Genomic DNA, 24,294 nt, shown 5'->3' on the forward strand with positions numbered 1-24,294 from the left:
GTAAATAATAAAACTAATGATGGCTGATTTAGCTGCTTCAGGTATCGTGCATACATGGCCCACTGTAATTGTTTATGTTATCAGAAACACGTTTGTGATTTTCCTGCTATGCCAAACCGAAATGTGTGCTGTGAAGCATTTGTGAAGTCATTTCTAGGGTATTAAAAATGATAGACACCAAACTTTGCACACAATTTTAAATATAACCTAAATTTGTTCATTGACATCTGCTGCTTAATTAGATTTTTTTTAAGCCTTCCCCTTTCTCTAGTGAGTTTGTCAATGATATCAGTAGGCAGCTTCATACTTTATATGCATAACTTATATATCTGTGGGGTAAACATAATATAATAGAGCTTTCTGCAAAGAAAAACAGTCTAGACACCAGCATTTATTTTACAATCAATTAAATATATCACTACATGGGTCAATAAAAACAAGCCTTAAAAGAAACTATTGGACCAAGTTATGACATTCTAGTTGACTTTTAGTCAGAGCAGAAATAGTCTGCTCTATGTCTGGGGATTTAACCAAGGTTGAAAGTACACAATGACCTTGTGACCTTGTATCCTGTAACATCTGCCAGATCAGTTAGTGCATTTCCAAATCTAGATTTAGACCATCTTCGATCTTGATGGATAACTCAACATTTGAGGTCATCTCATCGAATTCCCAGCAGCATTTTGGTCCCTTTAGTAGAAGAAATATGAACGCACAGAGCACTGGAGGCAACACACAATTAACAAAGCTATTAACAGTGCTGAAGATACCAAAGTGCTGTAATTTACAAAACGTACACCAGGGTGTTACATGTAACATAGTCTGACTCACCGGACTGTGGATATGAGCCGCCGTGTATGCAGCCCGTTCTCATTCCCAGGGCGTCAAATACTGACGCTTTGTCACAGCCGTCAGCATTCGATACCGCTGCACAAGGCACCCTTCGGCGCCAGAATGAGACGCACCGCCACAACATCAAGTCGCATTTTCACTGTACAAACATCGTAGTTTTAAGCCCAACCATGTTGTTTTTTCCTAAACCTAACTATAGTGGTTTTGTTGCCTAAACCTAAGCCAATGTTTTTGTTTAATTCACAACATTAAGTATGTGTTAACTGCGACTGAAAAGGGATGCGGAGGGGTCTGACAAAGCGTCAGTATGTGACGAGTTGGGATAAGATCGTGTTGGCATATCCCATGCGTCATTCACCTCCTTAGGTTTAGGCAACAAACCTACTCGGTTAGGTATAGGAAAAGATAATGGTTTGGGTTTGGTTTGGGCAAACTTCTCCCATGTGCTGCAAGGGCGCCGTCGCTGCATCCTGGGCTTAGCGCCGCCTAAGACGATTGTGATTGGTTTAAAGAAATACAAACAAGCAAGAGTGTTTTTTCCCCCTATACCAGAATGATAATGTGTGGAGCCAGACCTTTCTTTAGCGCTGACACAGCGCTGTGGAGATCTGGCTATGCGATACCACATGTAACATGACATATTGGTGTTGATTCATGATCAACAAACAATCAGCAATGCCCTCAAACCCAACATCAGGTTTGTGCTATAAAAAAACAGGTTTGTCCTTGTATAGTCAGCCATAAGCTGATCAGATCTATGGTACAAAGGTAAAAACGTGATATCCACACATAGTAGTAGTCTTCTTCTTTAACAGTGTTCAACATACAACCAGCCAGTGTTGGAGGTCCTTCCAAAGGAGAGTCATGAATGTTTCATGTTCAGCTGAGTCACAGGACGCGATACACAAGGGTCGGCCCTTTTATCAGTCTTTTGGTTCAATAACTTTATTAGGTAACTTTTGGTCCTGTTGCATGGCTACCCGTTAGAAACAAACCCATGGTTTAGTGACCGTCGTGTCCTACAGAGTCGTAGTTACACCACCGTCTCTGATCTTCTCCCTTTTGTATAAACTCATCTTGCTCTCTGTCAGCGTTGGATCAGTCCTGCGATACTGGGACCTGGGTGGGGCCATGTTGGTGAGCTCATGCTGCTCAGCAAATAGGAGCCTCTCGTTGTCTTGGCGGACCCTTAACAATTTGGAGATGCGCTTGCCGACGAGATAAGTCATCTCGACGATGCACATTAAGATGCACAGCGCGCTGGAAACGACCATGAAGATCATGAAGATCTTTTTCTCGGTTGGGCGACTAATGAAGCAGTCCACGGTGTTGGGGCACGGTGGCAGTGAACACTTGGATAACCTAGAAGAAAAGAGTAGAGAAGAATAGAAATTCAGTAGATAATCAGTTTGGCTGCCGCTCTCTTCAATTTTCATGTTTTCCTTTAATGCTAAAGATGAATAAAGAGGACCTATGATGCTTATTTTCAAGTGCATACTTGTATTTTGAGTTTCTACTAGAACATGTTTCCCGAAAAGCCCAGTCTGCTCTGATTGGTCAGCTGTCCCACTCTGTTGTGATTGGTAAACCAAACCAAACTCTTTAGACTCCGCTCCAGCCCCGCTTTAACTAGCTTTTTTTGAGGGGTATTGTGCAAATGTGTTACTTGGTGACATCACCACGTTAAAGAAGGTAAGCAAGGCGTTTCAGGTAGTTCAGGAGCAATGTTTCTGTTGTGGAGAGTAACTCCCTTTGGCATGGACTTTGGGCTTTGTAACTTTGCAGACCTTTTACATGCTCAAAAAATGATATAACACACTAAGGGAAAGGGAAAAAGCATAATAGGTCCTCTTTAGAAGTAAAGATATGAGCATTACTTGGGCAAGTCGTATCCATGGTATATCCGATACAGAATGTAAAGAAACGCTATGTCGAATCCAGCTTTGAAGACCAAACTCAGCAGATAGGTCCACCACAGGCCTCCTCTCTTCTTGCCAGGGTTGGCGTACAGGTGAGAGCCGTGGTGCAGCTCCACGTATTTCGCGTCCTTTCCTTCACGGTATTTAACATGAGCCATCACCATCAGAGACGGGCAGGTGACGAAAATCAGCTGCAGCGCCCACAGACGGATGTGGGAGATGGGGAAGATGAAGTCATAGCAGATGTTGGTACAGCCGGGCTGAAAACAAAGCAAAAGAACTTTTAGAAAACGTATTGCTTTTTCTATAATGACTGTCTCAGATGGGTACAATGAGTGATAGCGTAGGTGGTTGCGTTGTTTTGCCAGAGATAAAACACAAGGAACCCAGGAGTTTCAAAGAGACAATACTTTTATTTCATAGCACAGCTAATGTAACTGTCATAAAATGATGAATACAAAACAATACCACTAGTGCTGCCAGAATTAAATATCACCCGGAGGATGTGATGAAGGTTATGCTGCCTCTATACTGGTAGAAAGCTACAATACATCTTAACCCGCAGCCCTTTTTTGGGGATCTTTTCCCTGCAAGATTTACAGACCAATAAGCATTTTGCAATTAGGATTACAGATTAAAAGAAGGCTATATTAATCAAAGGTTTGCTTTGAGAAATAGCGCTGATTGCCTACCAGTTACTTTATGTTGTATATGCTAAAACATTACCATGTGAACCTAATAGACTGACGAAAGATGATTTACCAATCTTCTAGTCACGGGGCTAAACTTACAAATGTGTGTGTCAACGTCCTAAGAAGTCAACATATTTCTTTAATCAGGCCTAGCCCTTATTAAAGGGCTACTTTGGATTTGGTATTGCACTTCCATAAAGTTGGGGGACTCACAAGAGACAGAAAAAAATAAGAATGGTCAAAATTGATTCAACAGAGTCTGAGATATCCTTACTTTTAGTCTCTCGTATTCCAATAAAACACTGGATCCTACAGTTCACACCATAATGCAACTCAATAGTGTCTTTTGTTAGACCCTCCTGCCTGGTAAAATCCCACGTCTTTCAAATCCCACAACCACAAAGTTAACTCAGGTTTTGTGTTACAAATTGAAGGTGTCAAGCCCAACCCGAGATAACCCTGATGACATCACTAGGAGTATTTTTTCAGACTTTAGAAAGCATCCTCCACAGCCCCAGCAGACATGCTGCTGTTTTCACTGGTTGAGTCACAGGTGAACTGATAATCAGGTCTAAAATCAGTGGAATGCTTCTTCATGTGAGTCGGATAGAGCCAACAAAACTCATAAACAGTCAGGACAGTCTTTTACGTTACCAAATTTCATCAACAAAACTGGCGTGATGTTAACGGGGTGCCTCGTAGTGGGTAAAAAAAATTCTCCAATAAACCAAGTAACATTTAAAGGTATATGGAAGTGTCGGCACAGAAAACATCTTACCTGTTTAGTATTACACACAAAGTCTTTGTTCTCGTCGCCCCAAACCCTCTGCGCCGCCACCACAAACACCAGGACGCGGAACACAAACACCATGGACAGCCAAATCCGCCCGAACGCAGTGGAGTATTTATTGACTCCGCTCAACAGACCCTCCAGCCCCGACCAGTTCATCCCTGCTGCTGCACTGGCTTGGGTGATATAGACACAAGAGCACCCTGTAACAGAGAGGAAGGAAGAAAAAACGGGGTTATATTTCCACATCCTTATGCCAAGACAGAAACAGATCATAGCTGAATTCATTGTGTGATTAACTTGCTTCTAATTGGCTTTGCTTCCTACAATAAGAAGGGCAAATGTAGGTTTATGGTTAAGGATAAGCCTCATCGTTCCCAATCCAATAGATGCTACAAGAAGTCACATGAATAGTGACTACAAACACTGCTATGTCTGATTTAGAGCTTGCATGGGCTTGTATGACATTATTAAACTAGCCATCAGATCTGCTAGCAGAGGGAGGTGACATTTAGAGTTTATCTCATGTCTGTAGATGTTATAGCTGTGCCTACATTTTTTGCTAGCTCCAGCTACGTATTTACCGTAATGACTGTAATGAATCAATTTGCTCATCTAAATCTCGGCATGAAAGCCTTTCTTTCAGCTAAAGGTGCTACTGCATGTGCGGCATTTGCCTTTTCTTCATACCACAGACTGTATATAAAGAATTAAGACCACATTTCCGACAAACACATAAACCTTTCCTGTAACAAAAAGACGATAGAAAAAGATTCCACTGCTCCCCCTTTACATTAATCCTGGCAGCTTTACAGTTCATGCAAAAACATAATATTACTAATGCAAAATTGTTAATTATAAACAAATGAACATGAACAAACAAGGCGCTTTATGACCAGCAGACAAACCAGTGTGAAACTGGGATTAAGATCTTTTAATCCATTGTTAATATAGTTACAGTGCACCCGTGCTTTTCCTAATATGACAAGTCAAAACTCTGTTCCAGTGTTACATAATATAAAATACTGTCTAAAGTCAGTTCAGTTGTAATTGCTACTGAAAATGGCATTAGAATGCAATAGCCTTTATTGTAGCTGGCTCTAGTACACATAACAGCATTTTTAAGTTAGTTTAACAAGTTATCATTTGGACACAGGGGTTGCACATGTTCTATTCTAGTGCTGCATTTACAAATAAAAGTCAACACAACTTTAATTCCACCATAATCCAAAGCTAAATGTGGCTATGTGTCTGCGTACTGTATTTAAAAAAAGAAATCCAAACAGTCTTTATTTATCTTTTCACTCCGTCCTGTTAATTCTGTCCACACAGCTGCTGTGTGTGTTACAGTAACAGTAAGCATCGCTGCTGAATGAACACAGTGGGGAACAATGGCATGTGATGTGTGTCAAGATAATGAGGTTCATGAATGAAACAGCCTGGTGTTATTAGTGTAGTATAAATATAACTTCAATCATAAACCTCCTGGCACATTTGTGTGGTTTCAGAGCTTATGTTACTTAGATACTGAATGTGTGTGTGTTTAGCAAATATGTCTTTGTGGTTGCAAATCAGTCCACAATCAGTGCTCAGTTTCTATTGAACTCTCGTGGTTACCATAGGTACATGGGGCTGGCAATTTTTTTATATTAATGTTCAGTCAATTTTAATGTAAAACACAATAACAGACATTAATTCACTAAAAAATATGTATCTAATTCAGTATTTCACCACATGTATGTTCCTATTTGCTGTCAAACCTGGCCTTTATTCAAATTTAATTTATTAATTTTTTGAATAGTATCACATTTTTTCCCCCCACAATGATCACACCTGAAATCCCACCACATTACTGGTCATAAAGAGAAATAATATCCACATGGGATTTGCTACAGCATCTTTAGGCCTGTATGGTTTCTAGAGCAGAGCAGGATCACGTACTGTTTAGGAACGAGTAAAATATTTAGATTTCACAAAACAGGAGTGGCTCACCCTTGAGGACTTTTCAGTGTTAACACTTTAAACTCCGGATTAACTCCATTACCACTTAGTTTAGTCAAATAGGCTAAATAAAATAACTTTTTCGCAGCAATGAGGCTTGTCCGGTAAGTTCCACATACTACTTTGCTCTGATTACGATGAGACCATTTCAGATTTGACATTATTATTATTTTTGTTTTAACCTCCAACAGGCTGTGACCTTTTAAAATATGTACATGGTAAATTGAAAATTACCTGTATTGAATGTGTGAAGGGATATAGTCCCTATATCCCTTCAGGGACATGGTCTTTTAATGGTAGATCTTCATTATATAGTAAACAGAGCAACCTTTTAATGTCAGGAAAGCATTAAATCTACCATTAAAAGACCAATCGCATGGTATTTACCTGTTGCTATATATACTTCAGTGTGTTTGTGACTGGAAATGTTTAACTTTCAAGTGGGCTACATTCCACAAACGCCTCTGTCTGTGTACTGAAACAACAGTTTATAAAACTACATTTTCCTTATACTGATTGTTCAACATCTTGCCACAGTTTGTGTCTTAGTCATAGCAAAAGGAAGCGCTACTCCCATTGTGTCTTTTCTTAAGTGTAATTACCCTTATAGTTTTCTGCATATGTTGGCATAGATAACAACGTCTATCGTTTTGTTTTAGGGTAAACAAGGAAAGTAACATCACTGTAACTCAGCCTGTGTTCAATTTAAACACTGCTGGCCACAGTCTGTTGTTTACCGCTTAGTCCTGACCTCAAGTATGTGATACAAAATTAATGAAAATCCAACAAAAAGAACCTTACCTAATGCTGAAACCGGGCTCAAATACCAAAACGCACTGTGTCGACACCAGCAGGAAACGATTAATATAAAAAACAGTAAAGTTAAAAACGGTTCAGTGAAAACTGGTTTAAACTGTTCCACTGCTTTTCCTCTCTGTGTCTGTCTCTGCTCTCGCCCTTCCCTCAGAAATCCTGCCAAACCAGATTCAGCAGCTGCGACGTCATCACACGCACACAGACTTTACATGTCCTGTCTTGTCAGTTTGCAGGATACAGGAAAACTCCACTCCCTACGAGCCACGTAACCTAACACCTTCTAAATAGGTAAAGAAACAAGACACATATGGTTCATTGAGCAAGAAGACAAAACATCCATCCTTCCCAGAATGCCTGTGTGTGGTTGGTCGGTTGGTGTGAGTGTTTGTGTGTGGGTTTATGTGTGTAGGAAAAAGAGAGTAAGAGAGAGAAAGATGCCACACCCAAGAGGCCTTTAAGGAGTAATGTAAAATGTGTTTTTACAGTGAGCAATGTGTTCACATGGTAACAGACTAGCGTAATTAAACCAGATTTAAAGGAACAGTGTGTAACATTTCGGGGATCTATTGGCAGACATGGAATATAATATTCATAACTATGTTTTCATCAGTGTAGAATTGCCTGAATTTAAGAATTGTTTTGTTTTTGCATTAGCTTAGAATGAGACCTTTATATTTACACAGGGAGGGGGTCCTCTACACGGAGTCCGCCATGTTGCTCAGAACGGACAAATCGAACACTGGCTCTAGCGAGAGAGCCTTTCACGTTTTTACGTTACCTGAAAGCCACCGTAGTTCTCCGACACGCTTGTGAGACTGCAGTAACGTGAGCCGCAGAGTGTAAAACCGTGGTACCCTCAGCCGCCGTCTGACTCCCGTTGCTCCTAAAGTAGTGTTATTATGGTAAGGATGGCCTCTGAGCGAGGCGATCGGCGAGCGTTACCACAGTTTGGCACTCGGCGGCTCACGTTACGACAGTCTAGGAAAGGGAGGAGTAAGGTACTCAGTTGGTTGCAATCTGCAACCACACCACTAGATGCGCCAATCCTACATACTGTACCTACAGTATATACCTATATAAATGTAGTGTATCGAATTGTTTCAGTAACTTGTTGCAGCAGTTTATTTAAAATAGAGTAACTGCATTGAATACAATAGAATAAATGCTTTAATATGTATTAAGTCACAATGTGTGCATAACTATGCAAAGTGCCAAGACAAAATACGAAATGTGAAAAGTGTTCATAAGCTGTGAATATATGATTGTTTTAGAATTAGGTCTGTCAAAGTTAAAGCGATAGTAACGTGTTAACACAAATTCGTTTTAACGCCACTAATTTCTTTAATGCGTTAACTCAATCGATCTTCCGGAGGTTGTAGCGGGCTCAGTTTGAAAGCTAGAGTGAAGATACCGGTATCATATGAAATATGAATATGAATATCAAAGGAGGCTAAATAACGCTCCAAACCTGCACTAAATTTTGTCGAGGAAAAACTGGCATGGCCATTTTTAAAGGGGTCCCTTGACCTCTGACCACAAGATATGTGAATGAAAATGGGTTCTGTGGGTACCCACGAGTCTCCCCTTTACAGACATGCCCACTTTATGATAATCACATGCAGTTTGGGGCAAGTCAAAGTCAAGTCAGCACACTGCCATGTTATGATTTGAGCATTTTTTATGCTAAATGCAGTACCTGTGAGGGTTTCTGGACAATATTTGTCATTGTTTTGTGTTGTTAATTGTTTTCCAATAATAAATATATACATAGATTTTCATAAAGCAGCATATTTGTCCACTCCCATGTTGATAAGAGTATTAAATGCTTGATAAATGTCCCTTTCAGGTACATTTTGAACAAATACAAAATTTGCAATTAATTTGCGATTAATCGCGATTCAGTATTTTAATTGATTGACAGCCCTAATTAGAATAAAATAAATGAAGATAACAAAATAAGAACATGATAAAATCTAGAGTAAAGTTTAACCTTACAACAATGTGTGCCATACACATTGTTTAAAACGTCTTAGAAAATGTTGTCATGCCAGCATAAAGGTTAGAGGTCAAGTTGTAAATCACACATAAGGCTTTACTGGGAGACACATTATCAGTGCTGTCTTCAGAGTGGAACCAGGAACCGCACACCATTAATGAGACAACTATAGAAGGGTAAGGCTGCAAACTTCCCAAGCGGACAGGAAACACATTAACAAGTTTAACGGAACTTCATGGAATTCACTGACTTGACTTTTAAAAACAAGTGTGTATATATCTTTGCAGATTTACTTGTACAACAGTAGATGGCAGCAATGACCTCAGCATCAGCCTGCCAGTTACAATGTGCCTGCTTGCAGCCTTATTGTATCATACAGTGCCATTATATTAAATAAATACTAAGAAAGTTAGTATTTTTAGTTATGCCTGGATAAAATAAAATGGGACATTTAGAGAGCAGAGGACAGCAATCAATTAAAGTTTCAGCTACTTGCCTGAATAAACCTGACCTTGCTTACTCTGCTACAAAGGCATAAAATAGCACCTTTGTAAAAATAAAGCAACATAATGTGAAGTAAGACTTCCAACAGAGCAATATTCAAGCATTACAGTGATTTGTTTAAATTCGTCAAAGTAGCAGGAGACAGGCTGAATAATACCAGAAGTGTACCTGTCAAGTTATTGTTTAAATATGTGCAGTATCCCAACTTGAGAGAGGTTGAAACATCCACTCGAAGATTTTTAACTGGAATCCACTCAATGACAAACAGCTTTTCCTTTTCCCCTCCTTTATTTTGTAGGTTGAGTTGAAAGTTCAGTTCATTTTGAAATTATTATTAGCCATTAGTCATTAGGTGAAAAACCTTTGAAATAGAAAAAAAATACAGAAAAGAAAATATACACATTATTACAAAATAAGTATGAATAAGAAAAAAATATTTTTTTGAGACTTTGCAAAATTGATTAATCCTTATTTAATTTAATACACACTCCTATTAAATGCCTCGTGTTAAATGCAAATAAGCAAGTGCCCACTGCTGCCATATAGCCTTTGCCTTAACATAAAGGTAAAATGTATAATGTGTATTATATTATTTTATTACTATTTTTTAATTATTTATTTAAACGCGAAGTATTTTATAATTATGTTTGAGTTGATGTTAAATCACGCAGTAATTTTAAACAACATTTCCCATAAGCCCATGTACTTCTCATCACACTACAAATTAAAACAGTGCAATGTGTATTTTATTTTAATCACTTTTATTGTTGAAAGTAACCGGAAGTAGCGTCGTTCATTGTAGCTAGCTAACTCGACACTTCTGTTCAACATGTCTCCTTCGCAGACTCTTCTCTGTCAGTAGAAGCGTCGGGATTTTAACGTGAAACTACTGCGTTTTGTAAGTAGCTTGTGTGTTTAATATCATATATAGCAACTATTACTATAATGTAACTAGTGTTGTGTGCGTTAACGACACCGCTGTCTCCGCTGGCTGCTACTGAACCCGGCTTTAAAGCCTGGAAGTGTGTTAGCTGTCTGTTTATCCTGGGTGATATGGTTGTTGACCTGGTTTTACATGACCTGGCTGGCGGCTGAGCCACTAATGACAGATGGCGTCGCTGATAAGTCTAGTGAGGTAAATCATGTTGTCTTTAAACTAGGTCTGTTATAACCTCTTGTGATATGTACAGTAGTACAGTAGTAGTAACGTTAGGCTAGCTGGCTGTAATTAACCGTTGAACCGTTAGAACGTCGCCCCTAGCAACAGTTAACGTTAAGCTAGCTGGCTGTAATGACCGTTAGAACGTTTACCGTTAGAACCGTTAGAACGTCGTCCTAGCAACCGTTAACACTCACATTATCTGAGCATAGCTAGCATCATTGATTAGCTAGCGACATTTCGTTAGCCTCTTTAGCAGTGTTTTTACGCTCTACTGTACCGTTAACTGTTCGTTAATTACGGTCGGCAACTTGCAGGTGCAAACGGCCATTGGTACAGTTCGCTAACGTTAAGTGAACACCGTGACGTTAGCTTTGAAACGCCCCGTTATTGTCGTGTGGACACAGTGCCAAAACTATATATGTAAAAACAGGTAGACTATCTTATGTTCCGTTATGCAGGGATACAGGTGGAGGATTTTAGTCGGGCTTAATGAGTTAACGACACTAATGTGGTCACGTTTGGAAAGGTTAGGTTGGTGTTACGGTTGGTTTCCTTCATAAGCTACTGAAGTCTAGTGATGTGTTGGTCACGAACGAGTCGGTTCAAAGAGCCGGCTCTTTTAAGTGAAGATAAGAGCCGGCTCCCGTCCGAGAGTCGTTTTTTTTCTTTTTTCTTCTTTAATTAATTCAAGGCAGAATGATAGGACGATCTTCTGTCTGTGACTGAATGTTGTGTTAATGACGTACCTGTGACTAATCAGGTGATGACAGACAAGGATCATGCCCTCAAGCAGGGAGGGGCGGGGTGCAAGGTGATGGTCTACAGGTGCAGAGCAGGAGGGAGAGGAGGAGGGCGGTGCGCGAATAGCGACAAGATGAGTGAAAGTCGGAAACGAAGCAGCATGTAAAATTATGGTATTCTGGAAATTATAAGGATTAGTATAATTATATTGAATACTTTAAGTGATATATGTGCACACATACTAATCATAGGTCAAAACAGCGCTAAATTTGGCTGAATTATAAAAGGCAGAAGTGGTAAAATGAAGAGCCGTTTGGGAGCCGAAAGAGCCGGCTCTTCTTGGTGAGCTGAGCCAAATGATCTGGCTCACTAAAAAGAGCCGGAATTCCCATCACTACTACAAGCACGCAACGTTAAACTGAGCATTATTAACATGTTTTCCGTTGTTACGCAGCAGCAGGTTAGCAGCACGCTAGCGGGCCGTTGTCAGCCAGGACCCAGACAAGAAGCAGCAGCATCATCAATGGTGTGTCTACATCCCGGAGCCGTCACATTTTCCTGTGTACGCTCAATGAACCATCTCCTCAGCTCTCATCACAGTGAGTATTTTACCACGAGTCACTTGCAACACAGTCCCATCTCTTATTAATACTGTGCAAGGTAGTAGCTACACGGTTATTTGTTTTGCACAATTTAAGACAATACAACATAACAAAAAATTAAATGAATAATATACAGTGCAGGAAGAGGCAAAAAACCCACTGTGTTTATCTGAAGCCTCCGCCTAGAGACAAGATTAATATAAAGAAATACTATGACTACATAACAGTGATAACAAACAATTAGGACAAGATATATATAATAACAACAATAACAATACAGTAAATATATCAAAAAAGATAAGTGTGTGTGTCTGTGTGTTGCGTGGAAGTGTATGGTTAGTGTTTGTGAGGAGGATATTGATTTAAATATCTATAAAGACTTATGGGCAATCGTAACCAAACAACATTGTGAGTGGGAAAAAATAAAAAGCATAAAAACAGATACATGGACAACATGGGGAAAAGCAATTACAAGACAGCAATTAAATGACACTTTAAGCGACTTTTGAAACATTTGACAGATGAACAGTTTATTGATAGATGTGAAAAGCTACTCCATAATTTGGTTCCCCTAAATCTTATCCAAAATTGACCTCTACTAGTAAGGATTTTAGGAGGATTAGCAATCACACTAGCAATCCATTACTGTGTCTCTCTCTACAGGCTGCACATGTATGGCGTTTGCGAGTCTCGGAGGGGAGTTTTGCCAAGCCCAGCACCTGCTGCTTATTGTGGACAAGTGAACAGGAGACACCAGCTAGGCGCAAACACTGCCATTGACGTGCACAGGTGTGTAGTATACAGGCTGGTATTGTCTTTATTTGGGTACATCATGAAAAACTTCCTCATTTTACCATTTTACTGTCCATGGGCAGCCGACAGTAGAGGTACACCTGAATCAGTGGTGATACAAATACTGATTTAAGTACATGTCCATATACTGTATGTATGGTAAGCCGTTTTAACATCTATTAGCTAGACTGGATATTCATTACTGATATCTGCAACATCATTTCAAAGCTGTAATTCAAGATATCTGTAATTATGCTTTGACTAGGCAAAACTCTAAATTTAGATATCTGTAATTACATTTTGTCTAGTAAGATTCAAACCACATTTGCCATTCATGTGTATGGGGTTTCTCATTACAGATATCTACAATTCAGTTGCAGATATCCACAATGTGAATTATGGATATCTGCAACTGAATTCTGACCAGTCGTAATTCCAGTTTCAGATATCTTTTAATTCCCCTCAATTCAAGATATCTTCATTGTCCTTTTTAGATATCTTAAATTAAGTTTGAACTATTCAGAATGACGTTGTAGATTTCTTGTACTGGAATTATTTGAAATTATGTTTTAGATGGAAACTGGAGTTAGGAATAGTCATAATTTAATAGTAGATATCTACTATGAAGATACAGATATCTTGCAATTAATTTTGATTAGAGGTATCTCATTTGGAGATATCTTTAACTTTCATTCTGCCTAGTCAAACTGTAATTACAGATATCTTGAATGAGAGTTTTGACTAGGCTAAACGGTGTTGCAGATATCTGTAATTATGTCGGAAGCAACGGCAAGTGGGAGGTGGGAGCAGCTATTCAAACATACTATGGCACTGCACTGCAACCATATGGTTTTATCAAGTCTGTAAGACAATAAATCTACAATACGCTGTCAATTTCTACCACAACTCTCTAGTGAACAAAGCTCTCATTCGCCACAAATTCCTTGATTATAAGCTCTTTCTATTTCATGGCATTTTCTCACTATCCTATCCACAACAGCATAAGCTTCTGCTAACACTGTTCAGATGTTTTGTTGGGACAATATCTAATGTGAAGCCCTGCATGAGCAATGTCATGCGCAACAATTTGGACTAGTCATAATGACGATTGAGATATCTGTGACTGTTATTTGGGATGGTCAAAACTGAATTACAGATATCTGCAATTGTCATTTGGGATGTATGACGAGTCGACTGTTGTTTTCAGTGACATCTCTAACTCTCGTTTTGACTAGTCAGAATGACATTATAGATATTCTGACTAGTCACGATTTAATTACAATTCAAAATGCTGTTGCAGATATCTCTAATGTTAATTCCCGATAGTCAAGCTTAGCTAATAGATGTTGAAATGGCTAACTTCAGTTATGAATAGTAACAATTAAATTGTAGATATCTGAAATGGGACTTTTTCCTAGTAATAATTCTATTGCAGATATCCAGAATGTTCATTCTGAATATCAAAAATGCAATTGTGAGAGAGTAGCAGAATTGGCTATCAGATCTTATTCATGCTAGAATCACAGATGAAACATCTTATTGAGAATAGGTCAGTGGACAAAAAGATCATATTCATTATAAACCAGCATGGAAGGATGCCTTTATGACCATCTCCATGTCCTCATAGGTCCTTACTGCCATCCTGTTCAACCATATGAAGACAAGCCAACCTTCAGCCTGTCACCTGTCCTGGGGAGTAGGAGAGGCTTTGGCTTCATCCCAGGAGTTTCCTCACAGCTCTTCTCCTTTCCTGCATTTCATTTATTCTTCTACTCCGATTTGTACAAGTCTTCTCTGAATGGGCTAGCAGATTTGAAAGAAAGGAAGGACAGATCTTTTTTCTCTCTTAATTTTTTTTCTTCTCTGGACTTTGGGTGTCGTCTCTCCAGTCTCCAGTTTTGATTCCAATCTGTTAGAGTTTATTTTTTGTTTTTAACCAAGCCAATTTTAGTTTTTCCTTTTATTGCCAAGAAAAGTTTAGATTTGTTCCCCTCTTATTTCTATCGCAGGAAATTTGCCTTGTCTTATTGTTTTTTATCCAGACGACTTTTTGTCACAAAAGGAATAGAATATTTACAAAAGTGGTTTTGCATTTTTGGTTCGTAAGCAGTTTTTTATTTAGTGAAAACATTTTTTTCAATCTGAACACTTTCACTTTGATTCCTTCGAAGGCTCTGTCTGCTACTCCATTATTTGAAGGACAGGATTTTTCTTTTTTTCTGTTAATAAACCTTTGAGGGTCTAAAAATGAATCGACCGGCTCCAGTGGAGATCTCTTATGACTGCCTGAGATTCCTCATTACGCACAACCCCACTAATGCACAACTGGGAAGGTTTATAGAGGTAACACACATTTTTAAAAATGTATTTATATCCTTCATTCATTTCCTTTTTAGTTATAGAGGAAGCAACAGTGTTAACAAGTGTGTTTTGATGTGCAGGATCTGAAGGCGTATGGAGTAAACACTCTGGTGAGAGTGTGTGCTGCTACATATGACAAGACACCAGTGGAACAAGAAGGTATACAAGTCCTGGTAAGTGAAATAGATACACACATATTTGCGCCAACTGTCACGACAGTAGTACATGAGACAGATAATCTGTGGGAAAAAAATCAGGTTCCTCTGCCTCCCTTTAGTGCTCCTAATGGCATTTACAAGATTCCACCGCGCCCGAAGGAAAATAACCAATCAGAGCCGAGATGTCTCTAAAGCAGCTGTCAATCACTGCTTGTGAACTCCGATCAAACGGTCAAACTAGGCAGTGCTGATCAAATATGAATTAATATTCTGTTACTGTAATGCCTATTTTTCACCTAAATGTTTTCAGAAACATATTTTAGTGTACTGTTTAGCTGTAAAATGAGAACGTTTGATGTGGGCGGTGCTTGGTTTTGGCTCGACTGTTTTCATCATGGCAGCCGGGTCACAGACTCATAATCTAAAATATGTTTCTGAAACATTTAAGATGAGAAATAGGCATTACCGTAACAGATCGATCACGTCCTGTCCAGTGAATTCACTTTGATGCCCTTAGGCCCCTAGGAAAACAAATCGCTACTTGAAGTCCTTCTTTCCTTCTGCCATCAGGCTGCTAAATGTTGATAGTAGCTTTTTTGAACGAATACCTTATTTTGTTCTTCAACCACAGTAGTCGGTTTACACGAATGTCTGTTTTTATTCACATGGCTGGTAAGCCTATACATGCATTGAATGTATGTAATGTACGTGCAATGTATAAAATGTTTTTATTTATTTATTTATTAATTTATTTGTGAATTTTGATTCTTCGCCTGGTCCTCATGTGAGTCAGTATGCATGGGGTCACATGAGTTGCCAGTGTGCATCTCTGCACGTGGACTGAGTTATTTATTTATCCACTTATCGATTGTCTCTGACATACTGGTGACTGCTGCTGTCTGTGTGTCTGTGAGTTTGTGTATGGTCTGGGTAGATTGTAAATCTGAATTGCCCTTCTGGGATATATAATGTTGTCTGTATCTGAATCTTAACCTTGCAACAAATAGATGAGATCAAATAATGACTTGAAATCCCCTCCAGGATTGGCCATTTGACGATGGTTCCGCCCCCCCAGAACAGGTGGTTGATGATTGGCTGAACCTGCTGCAGACAAAGTTTAGAGAGGAGCCTGGCAGCTGTGTGGCTGTGCACTGTGTTGCTGGACTAGGACGGTTAGTATGCACTACACACAGGATTTAACATGTTGAGTTTATCGTGTACAAACGGCTTGCCAAGATAAATTAATGTTCACCCAAGTAAGGTTTTTTTTTTTTTTCAGATATGCACAAAATCTGTTGTTCAAACCTGGCATTCATTGTCAGTTGTAGTCGTGTCAAAATGGCACATTACCAGCTACTGTGGTGCCAGTTTGATCTGTAGCTACAGGGGCTCAAAGTAAAATTTGCTACTGACTTGATTAAAAAGCAAAGCTAGAGCCAAAAGTCAGTACACAAACTGAGTTGGAATGCTGTTTTAAAGTCTGTGCTTCATACAGAGCCGTAGGATTATAGCCCAAACAGATGGTTGTACATGTGTATCTACTTGTTGTTTGTCCTCAGAGCTCCTGTGTTGGTGGCCCTGGCTCTAATTGAGAGTGGGATGGAATATGAAGATGCTGTGCACTTCATAAGACTGTGAGTACAAAACACTAGTGTTCTCCATTTTACTTGATTGTACTAACAACTGCTCCGTCTTTTCATGTACCACATTCAGTACTGTCCCTGCACACCTGTCATTGTTTTTTAGAAGATAATGTTTCTTGTTTTGAGCATAACGTCTCTTTCATGTGGACAGGAAGCGTCGGGGAGCGTTCAACTCCAAGCAGCTGCTGTACCTGGAAGGCTACAAGCCTAAACTGTGTCTGCGCTCCAAAGATGCCAACGGACAGAGCTGCTCCATACAGTAGGAATCTACAACCTCCTTACATCTTCACTGCAGCTTCATAGGAGACTTTCAGCTTTTGATGTTAAATGGAAAGTTGAGTAAATGTTTGGTAACTTTGAAGACCATGACATCTTTTCAAAGCACTTGGTGTATTTCCAAAGATTAACATTTCTGAAAATCTTCTAGAAAACATATACAACTTCTGATTTTACATAAAAAATTAGCCTAAAGAGGTGGAGGTGTTAAAAGTTTTTATTTCTGCTCCTGGGTCTGACCTCACCTTAATATGTAGCAACCTCCCCCCCCCCACCCACTTAGCCCATTAAAGGAAACCCCCACAGTCAGACAGAATACATTTTAACTGTCAGCATCACTGTGAAATCATGCTTGTTTGGCTGTAAAAGTAAAAAAATAAAAGATATTCCAAAGGATACTTTCTCAATCCACTGTTACAGATGCAGCTACAGTAAATGCTGTTGATGTTAAAGAAATACTTCACCTGAATCACCCCCAAAATGATCATTTGTATATCAATTACTCACCCAGTTTTACCTTGAATTTGTGATAAATGCAAACAGTCATGCCTCCGCGATGAACGAAGAATCCAAAAACGGAGAAAAGTTTTGATGAATTGTAAAATTGTAAGTAAATGGGGGCCGCATTTAACAACAGCAACACTATATAAAAACATCCGTTTGCAAACTCTCACACAACTCGTGCAATTTCGCTAAAACCGTACTATTTAAAACACTTTCACATAAACAGTTTTACGTTTGCTCAGGCGCGCTACGCGTCCGTGCGAGTACCGTTTATGCGGAAGTGTTTTTAATAGTAAGGTTTTAACGAGAATACATGTGTTTGGGAAGTAGTGAGCATACGACTGAATAAATGACACTTGGATTATACTGCATGTTTTGATATAGTTTTGTTGTTGTTAAACGCGGCCCCCGTTTACTTCAATTCATCAAGAATTTTCTCTGTTTTTTTATTCTTCTTTCGCCATGGAGGCAGGTGAGAAAAGCAACTTTTTCTTCAAGAATTCAAGGTAACGCAGGTTGAGTAATTGATATTCAAATGATCATTTTTGGGGGTGAAGTATTCCTTTAACAGGCTTCAGATTTAAATTTACTTTGAGATCGGGATCAGTCATTATTAAAAATTCTGTGTCAGTAGCCAAGTATGTTCTTGTGATGTTAAACTGGCCTGCAGCTTGATATTTATTCTAAGCTCCATCACTACAAATGCTGAATAAATAGTCGGCAGTATGTGCTTTGGCTTGCTGGTTTGTTGCACATCAATCCACGCAGCAGTTCAGACTGATTCCAATATTTCCTCACTGACCAAATTGATGTCCTGCAGCCAGAATGTGGTGCAGATGACGAAGAAGTCAGACGAATTAGAAAGCATACAATATTTAAGAAATTTGATAACGAGTTTAAAAAGATTTATAAATGTGGCATATGCTGTATTAAACAACACTACAATCTACCTACTTGTACATCCCATGTCATAGGCGCACAGTCTGCTTCCCTAGAACAAACTTGTGCTGGCTGTAAATGTTTTGACACTGTCCCTCATGTGTCAACAAGGCAAGAGGGCCAACATGTTAAAGGGATAGTTTGGGTGTTTTGAAGTGGTGTGTATGAGGTACTTGTCCATAGTCAATGTATTACCTGCAGTAGATGACGGTCGGCACGTCCCCAGTTTGGAGAAGCAGACAGAAGTTACTCCACGGAACAAAAGCAATGCTTTACCTCGCCGTTAGACAGCTCTTTCCAACGGGGAACTGACGCTGTTTTATCCATCTAGGCTCTCGCCAAAGCCACCAGACTTCATTGAAAAAACATGTAATTTGACCTCGCAGAACACAGGGGTTGCTGGTCTATTGTTGCCTCAGTCGGTTAGTTTGTTTGTGCTATTGTGTGACTTTGGTGAATTTGAACTAACCAAAGTTACGCAACTACACAAACAAACTAACCGATCGAGGCAGCAGTGGTCCAGCCACTCCTGTGTTCTGTGAGGTAAAATTACTGTTTTTTTCAATGGAGTCTGGTTGCTTTGGTGAGAGGATAGATAGCGGCTTCAGTTCCCCGTCGGACACATAGACTGTATAGCTGCCTCATGGCAAGCTAAACTGGCGACAATATTCTAAATATAGCATACACTTAAACTGATTTAGATTTTTTAAGCGGATAAAAAATACGGTATTGCTGCCGGCCCCGTCCACAGCAGTATATTGTTTTGCTCTTGTGTGGTTACTCCTGTCTGCTTCTCCAAACTGGGGGTGTGCCGACTGTTATCTACTGTAGGTAATACTCTGACTATGGATAAGTACCTCATACAACCCCACTTCAGAACACCCCGAACTATCCCTTTTAAAAGGTCAGTTGGTGAATGTATTCATAAAGGAACACTTTAAGGTTTTGGTAGATTGTCCTATTAGCTGTCAAGTGTAAAGATCATCAATGTGTCCTTGGTGCTTCATTGCCCCAGTGCTCTGTACCTCCACTTCACCATACACAATGTAGTGCAACATAGTGTATGATGGAGTGGCAGCATACAGTATGTTATATTAGTCCCGCTAACAATTTTAGTATAGATTTTATTGAGTGGTATTTGCGTGACAACAGTCCAGAATGCACTGTTGACTGATAGTAGGCTCCATGCAGACACATGAGCATGTACTATTTAAGACGGTTAAGCCGGCATTTAACAAAGTAGGAGTGAGCTTTTAGTGATACAAACATGTAGGTCATTTTGTTGCCCCGGGTTTTCACCACTGAACAGTGAAATTGTACTAATGGGACAATCTCCTGAATACTTTCTGTATTCCTATTACAACCACCATGGAGCAGGACTGTGGAGCCAACATGGCTGCCACTGCAACCTCAGTGGCCATAGCTCTATCTCGTCTATCTCCGGCTCTGTACCTACTTAAGCTGTCTGGTCAGCTGCTGTGTTTGTAAGATGCTGTTGGGTCTCTGTGATGTTATTTTTTTTCTATAGCTTTTTATTTTCTTTCTCTGTACCCTCTACCTATTTGTACGTGTTATTTATTTATTGATTCCACAGTGTTTCTTTGTGAAATGTCTGTCTGCTAGAAACAAATCTAGTAGTCTTGTTGGAAAATTAAAGTGTTTAGTAATGTAACATTTTCTTGTTGCAGAAACTAATTTGATAACTCTAGCTAGACGTGTCTGTTTTGCGGTGTGAGTTTAGAAAACAAGGAGTTGTCATATTTCTTTATTTCATTTTCAAGCGTAACATTTTTGCATAGAATTGATCAAAATTTTCTGGTTGCCCATCTTATAGGATTTTTGCGTTTAAACACACGACCAAAATAGTCATACATTCTGTCATTGTGTTACTTATGGATGGCATTAAAGTGAAAATAAATTATTCCCCTTTTTGCTGGGGTCCCCTCAAGGATCCCTGGGGGACCCCACTTTGAAAACCACTGAGAGCTAACAGCTAGTCCCCAACGGATGTTGCATGAAGTTTCATTATGAAGAAACTTAATCACATCTTTTCAGTAAAAATTAGTATTTGGAGAAGGTAAATTATAACGTGTTCAAATGTAATTTTGTAAAATTAAGTTTTTGGTGAGAAACCTGAATATAAAATAGATCTTAAAGAGGGAATTATGGCCTTTTTAATGTAATAACACTAGCTCTAAGTGTTAATTTTTTTTTTTTTTTTTTTTTTTTTTTACAGTGGTATCGAATTGGTTATCAAGAATCGCGTCATTTCACTGGTATCAACTACTGAATTTCTGTTATCGTGACATCCTTAGTCAGACGACATAGTATCTATCTGATAAGAAGTTGACAAAAATGACATCACTTTAGATAATTAAATCACAACATGTCAGTGGAAACCATGTTACATATATTTCCAAAAGCACATTTTAGTTCATATTTTTAAATGAAGCTTTACAAACTGCCAGGCTGCTTCTACAACAGTTCCATGTCACAGTAATTGGACTGCATATAAGGCTGTAGCTGTAACATGGCAGCCGCCCAACGTGATGCTGAGCCTTGTCTGACCTCGGTGAACTCTGTGTGTGTGTGTGTGTGTGTGTGTGTGTGTGTGTGTGTGTGTGTGTGTGTGTGTGTGTGTGTGTGTGTGTGTGTGTGTGTGTGTGTGTGTGTGTGTGTGTGTGTGTGTGTGTGTGTGTGTGTGTGTGTGTGTGTGTGTGTGTGACGGTGAGAGATTGCCTCTGGCCGTGGTTATGCTGTGTGAATGTGGCCGTCAGGGTGGAAGAGTGACAGCATCACATGGAGCCAATTCAAGGTTGATTGGTTTTATTGACTGACCTGACAATAACACACGCACATGAACTAACCTTGAACAAAAGAGCCACGGTGGATGAATACAATAAATGCACCATGCGTTGGGTTTGAGACTCGATTCTTAAATACATATCTGAGGAAGAGATGTATCGACAATGTTGCTTTTCAATACCGCCTTCTTTCCTGTTCATGTCCACACAAAGAGACAGCTGACTGAATCTCACGCTACATCCTGGAGCAGGTTTTCAAGACAACATTAGGTCAGTGGCCTGACAAATAAAAAGATTTAGGTGGACTCATAGTCGGAGGAAAGTACAATATTTTATTTCCCTTATTTGCTCAAGTTTGGTTTTATTTGTAGAGCAAAATCGAATACAACAGTAGAAAATACAAACTAACATTTTTTTCTAACAAATAAGAGAGTCATTGTTGTTTTTTTACAACCCCTACTGAGTGTAATGGGTAAATGAAAACTGGGAACAATAACTGTAGCCACTTGTCAAAAGCAAACAGTCACTAATATGTCTGCAGAATGCCTGTGTACAGTTAACATTAGTTTGACACAACTGACTGTAATGCTAGACTTCAAGTGAACTAAACAGACTTTACTGATATACAGATACAATATCCATTGCTCCAGTGCAGAGAAGTCAAGTTCAAATGTTTCCATGTTTAGTCGAGTGTTGGTAGCTCCTGTGGACAGTAGAGGGTGCTAACGTCCTGCCAAATGGTTCAAACTAACTGAGTCATTTGCACTTGGGTTAAATGTAAAAAGGACACATTCTCAATATCTTTCTGAATGATTTCCATTTCTGTTCGCAAGGTTGAACACATTAAAAAGTCCTGCAGTACACAGTGTCAAGAAAAATACTTAACAGACATCAGCAAAGTTACTATTGTACTGTAATGGGATGTTCCATATCATTGTGATTTGTACAGTGTCACTTGATCAGTCAGAACTCACACACACACACACACACACACACACATAGAGGCCTCCAGCGTCCTTGGCAGCAGAGGACAGCTCTGTGATAATCTGCTCAATATATGACAGCTGAACATCTCTAAGCTCGCTGTAAGCTACACAACACTGTGTGTGAGTGTGTGACTGTGTGTGTTCAATGTCCCGTGGAGTCTATCTTTTTTTGTATTTATTCAATAAAATATTTTAATCACAGATGGAGGCATATAAAGACAGAAAACAAGAATCGGGGTTAGAAATAAATGGGAGTGGTGTATAATGTATTATGGAAAACCCCAAGTCCCCATAGGATTGTATTATGAAAATACCATGACATATAATAAATGTTATCTAGGGCTGTACCGAATACCCTTTTTTGGGCGTCGAAGCTTCGATGAGAAATATTCAAAGGTATTTAAAGCTTTGTGGTGCAGCACGGCATAGGCGTCTCCATCTCCCTCGTTTCAGTGCCCGGGACATTACCGCTGCACACACATGCACCTCTACACACAACAAAAAGCGATATTCATTTGACAATAACTAATAATGTTGAATATGAATGATTAATAATGTTGTGGGATTATTTCTTATTTCATGAGGTGTTTTGGGATTTATACATTAATATTACATACTTGAAAATGAAAAAAATGAAGCATTCGAATACTGATTTGGAGGTCGATTACCATGGCAATGGTCAAAGCTTCGAAGCAATCAGGTCAGCCCTAACATTATACTAAAATCACCATTGATTGTCACGGGCATGGTGAAATAAAAATTATCAACATATTAGAAGTGTGCTAGAGTCACATACTATAAGTTGGAACTTTTTTTCTCCCCAATACTTTATTTAGAAAGTTCAGTACAGTAGTTACATAAAGTACATGTTCAGATTTTCATTTAAAAAAAAAATTCAGGAAATATATTTCACAGTATAAAAATAATATAAAAACAAAATGAATTATACAGCAAATATAATGTAAGGAAAGGTAAAGACGATAAAAAACAAAACAATCGTGGTCTGTTAAACAATTGGAATACATTTCAAATGTCTAAATAATTTATATTTGATTTATTATATATATTTATATACAGCTGTTTCTATTTATTTTGCCAATTTGGAATTTATTTGTTTTAATTTATTTTTAAAAATGTTTAAAGTATAAAAGGATGTTTTAAGCCATATCATTTTATGGATATAATATTTTGCTAAGATATTAATCTAATTAATTATATACATTTCTGAAATACTGGGCTTATAAATTGGAACTGAACTGTCACCAGTCAGCCGAGGGAGGGCGCGCTCACTCAAAATAACATGAATTAAAACCGGCCGGAAAATCGTATTGATTTTTATATTGGTGATTGTTCCACCAACTATTTTGTGCTCCATATTTGACTGAACCTGGAGGCTATTTATCTCGAGGAAGAGGAGGAAGAGGAGGAGGAGGAGGAGGAGGAGGAGGAGGAGACGGGGGACAGATGGGAGGGATGATCGAGACGGTGACCCAGTTCAGACCCTGCAGACCAGACCAGGAGGACCGCCTGCTGACTGACTGACTGAGCAAAGCATGAAAATCAGTGAAATACAGATGATGAAACTACAACTGGTGTTTCCAGCTTTCTCACATTCCAGTTGTGTGTTTCCTCCCCCGGTGTGAGACAGCAGAGAGAGACAAAATGTGTGTGTGAGAGAGAGAGAGAGAGAGAGGAAGGAAGAGGGAGGGATTGAAAGAGGAAAGTGGATATAGGAGCTGCTGGAGTTTTAGTTTTC

General features: G+C 39.1%; 2 protein-coding genes across 3 annotated transcripts; one reads left to right on the forward strand and one right to left on the reverse strand.

The window, feature by feature from the left end:
- Positions 1-371: 371 nt before the first annotated feature.
- On the reverse strand, positions 372-7,267 carry LOC141783417 (gap junction beta-4 protein-like). Its single transcript, XM_074660705.1, has 4 exons — positions 7,056-7,267; positions 4,242-4,456; positions 2,730-3,031; positions 372-2,214 (listed from the first exon to the last, which is right to left on the reverse strand). The coding sequence occupies exons 2-4, from the start codon at positions 4,410-4,412 to the stop codon at positions 1,872-1,874; spliced, it is 816 nt and encodes a 271-aa protein (XP_074516806.1). The 5' UTR covers positions 4,413-4,456; positions 7,056-7,267; the 3' UTR covers positions 372-1,871.
- A 3,073-nt stretch (positions 7,268-10,340) lies between these two features.
- On the forward strand, positions 10,341-17,687 carry LOC141783076 (protein tyrosine phosphatase type IVA 2-like). 2 transcript variants are annotated; one of them, XM_074660021.1, is made up of 8 exons: positions 10,341-10,468; positions 11,928-12,072; positions 12,739-12,864; positions 14,495-15,210; positions 15,309-15,401; positions 16,428-16,558; positions 16,946-17,020; positions 17,181-17,687. In XM_074660021.1, the coding sequence occupies exons 4-8, from the start codon at positions 15,115-15,117 to the stop codon at positions 17,290-17,292; spliced, it is 507 nt and encodes a 168-aa protein (XP_074516122.1). In that variant the 5' UTR covers positions 10,341-10,468; positions 11,928-12,072; positions 12,739-12,864; positions 14,495-15,114; the 3' UTR covers positions 17,293-17,687. The 2 variants fall into 2 exon arrangements, with proteins under 2 accessions (XP_074516122.1, XP_074516123.1); XM_074660022.1 differs by having other exon boundaries at positions 10,348-10,468; positions 11,931-12,072.
- Positions 17,688-24,294: the final 6,607 nt, after the last annotated feature.

This window comes from Sebastes fasciatus, chromosome 15 (genome assembly GCF_043250625.1).
Source record: "Sebastes fasciatus isolate fSebFas1 chromosome 15, fSebFas1.pri, whole genome shotgun sequence".
Lineage (NCBI taxonomy): Eukaryota > Metazoa > Chordata > Actinopteri > Perciformes > Sebastidae > Sebastes > Sebastes fasciatus.

Coding starts and splice junctions, on each gene's coding strand:
- LOC141783417 (XM_074660705.1), bottom strand. CDS start 4,412: ATGAACTGGTCGGGGCTGGAGGGTCTGTTGAGCGGAGTCAATAAATAC. Junction 3,032..4,241: donor TTGTGTGTAATACTAAACAG/GTAAGATGTTTT, acceptor CTTTGTTTTCAG/CCCGGCTGTACCAACATCTG. Junction 2,215..2,729: donor CATGGATACGACTTGCCCAA/GTAATGCTCATA, acceptor CTTTTCTTCTAG/GTTATCCAAGTGTTCACTGC.
- LOC141783076 (XM_074660021.1), top strand. CDS start 15,115: ATGAATCGACCGGCTCCAGTGGAGATCTCTTATGACTGCCTGAGATTC. Junction 15,402..16,427: donor AAGAAGGTATACAAGTCCTG/GTAAGTGAAATA, acceptor AATCCCCTCCAG/GATTGGCCATTTGACGATGG. Junction 16,559..16,945: donor TGTGTTGCTGGACTAGGACG/GTTAGTATGCAC, acceptor GTTTGTCCTCAG/AGCTCCTGTGTTGGTGGCCC.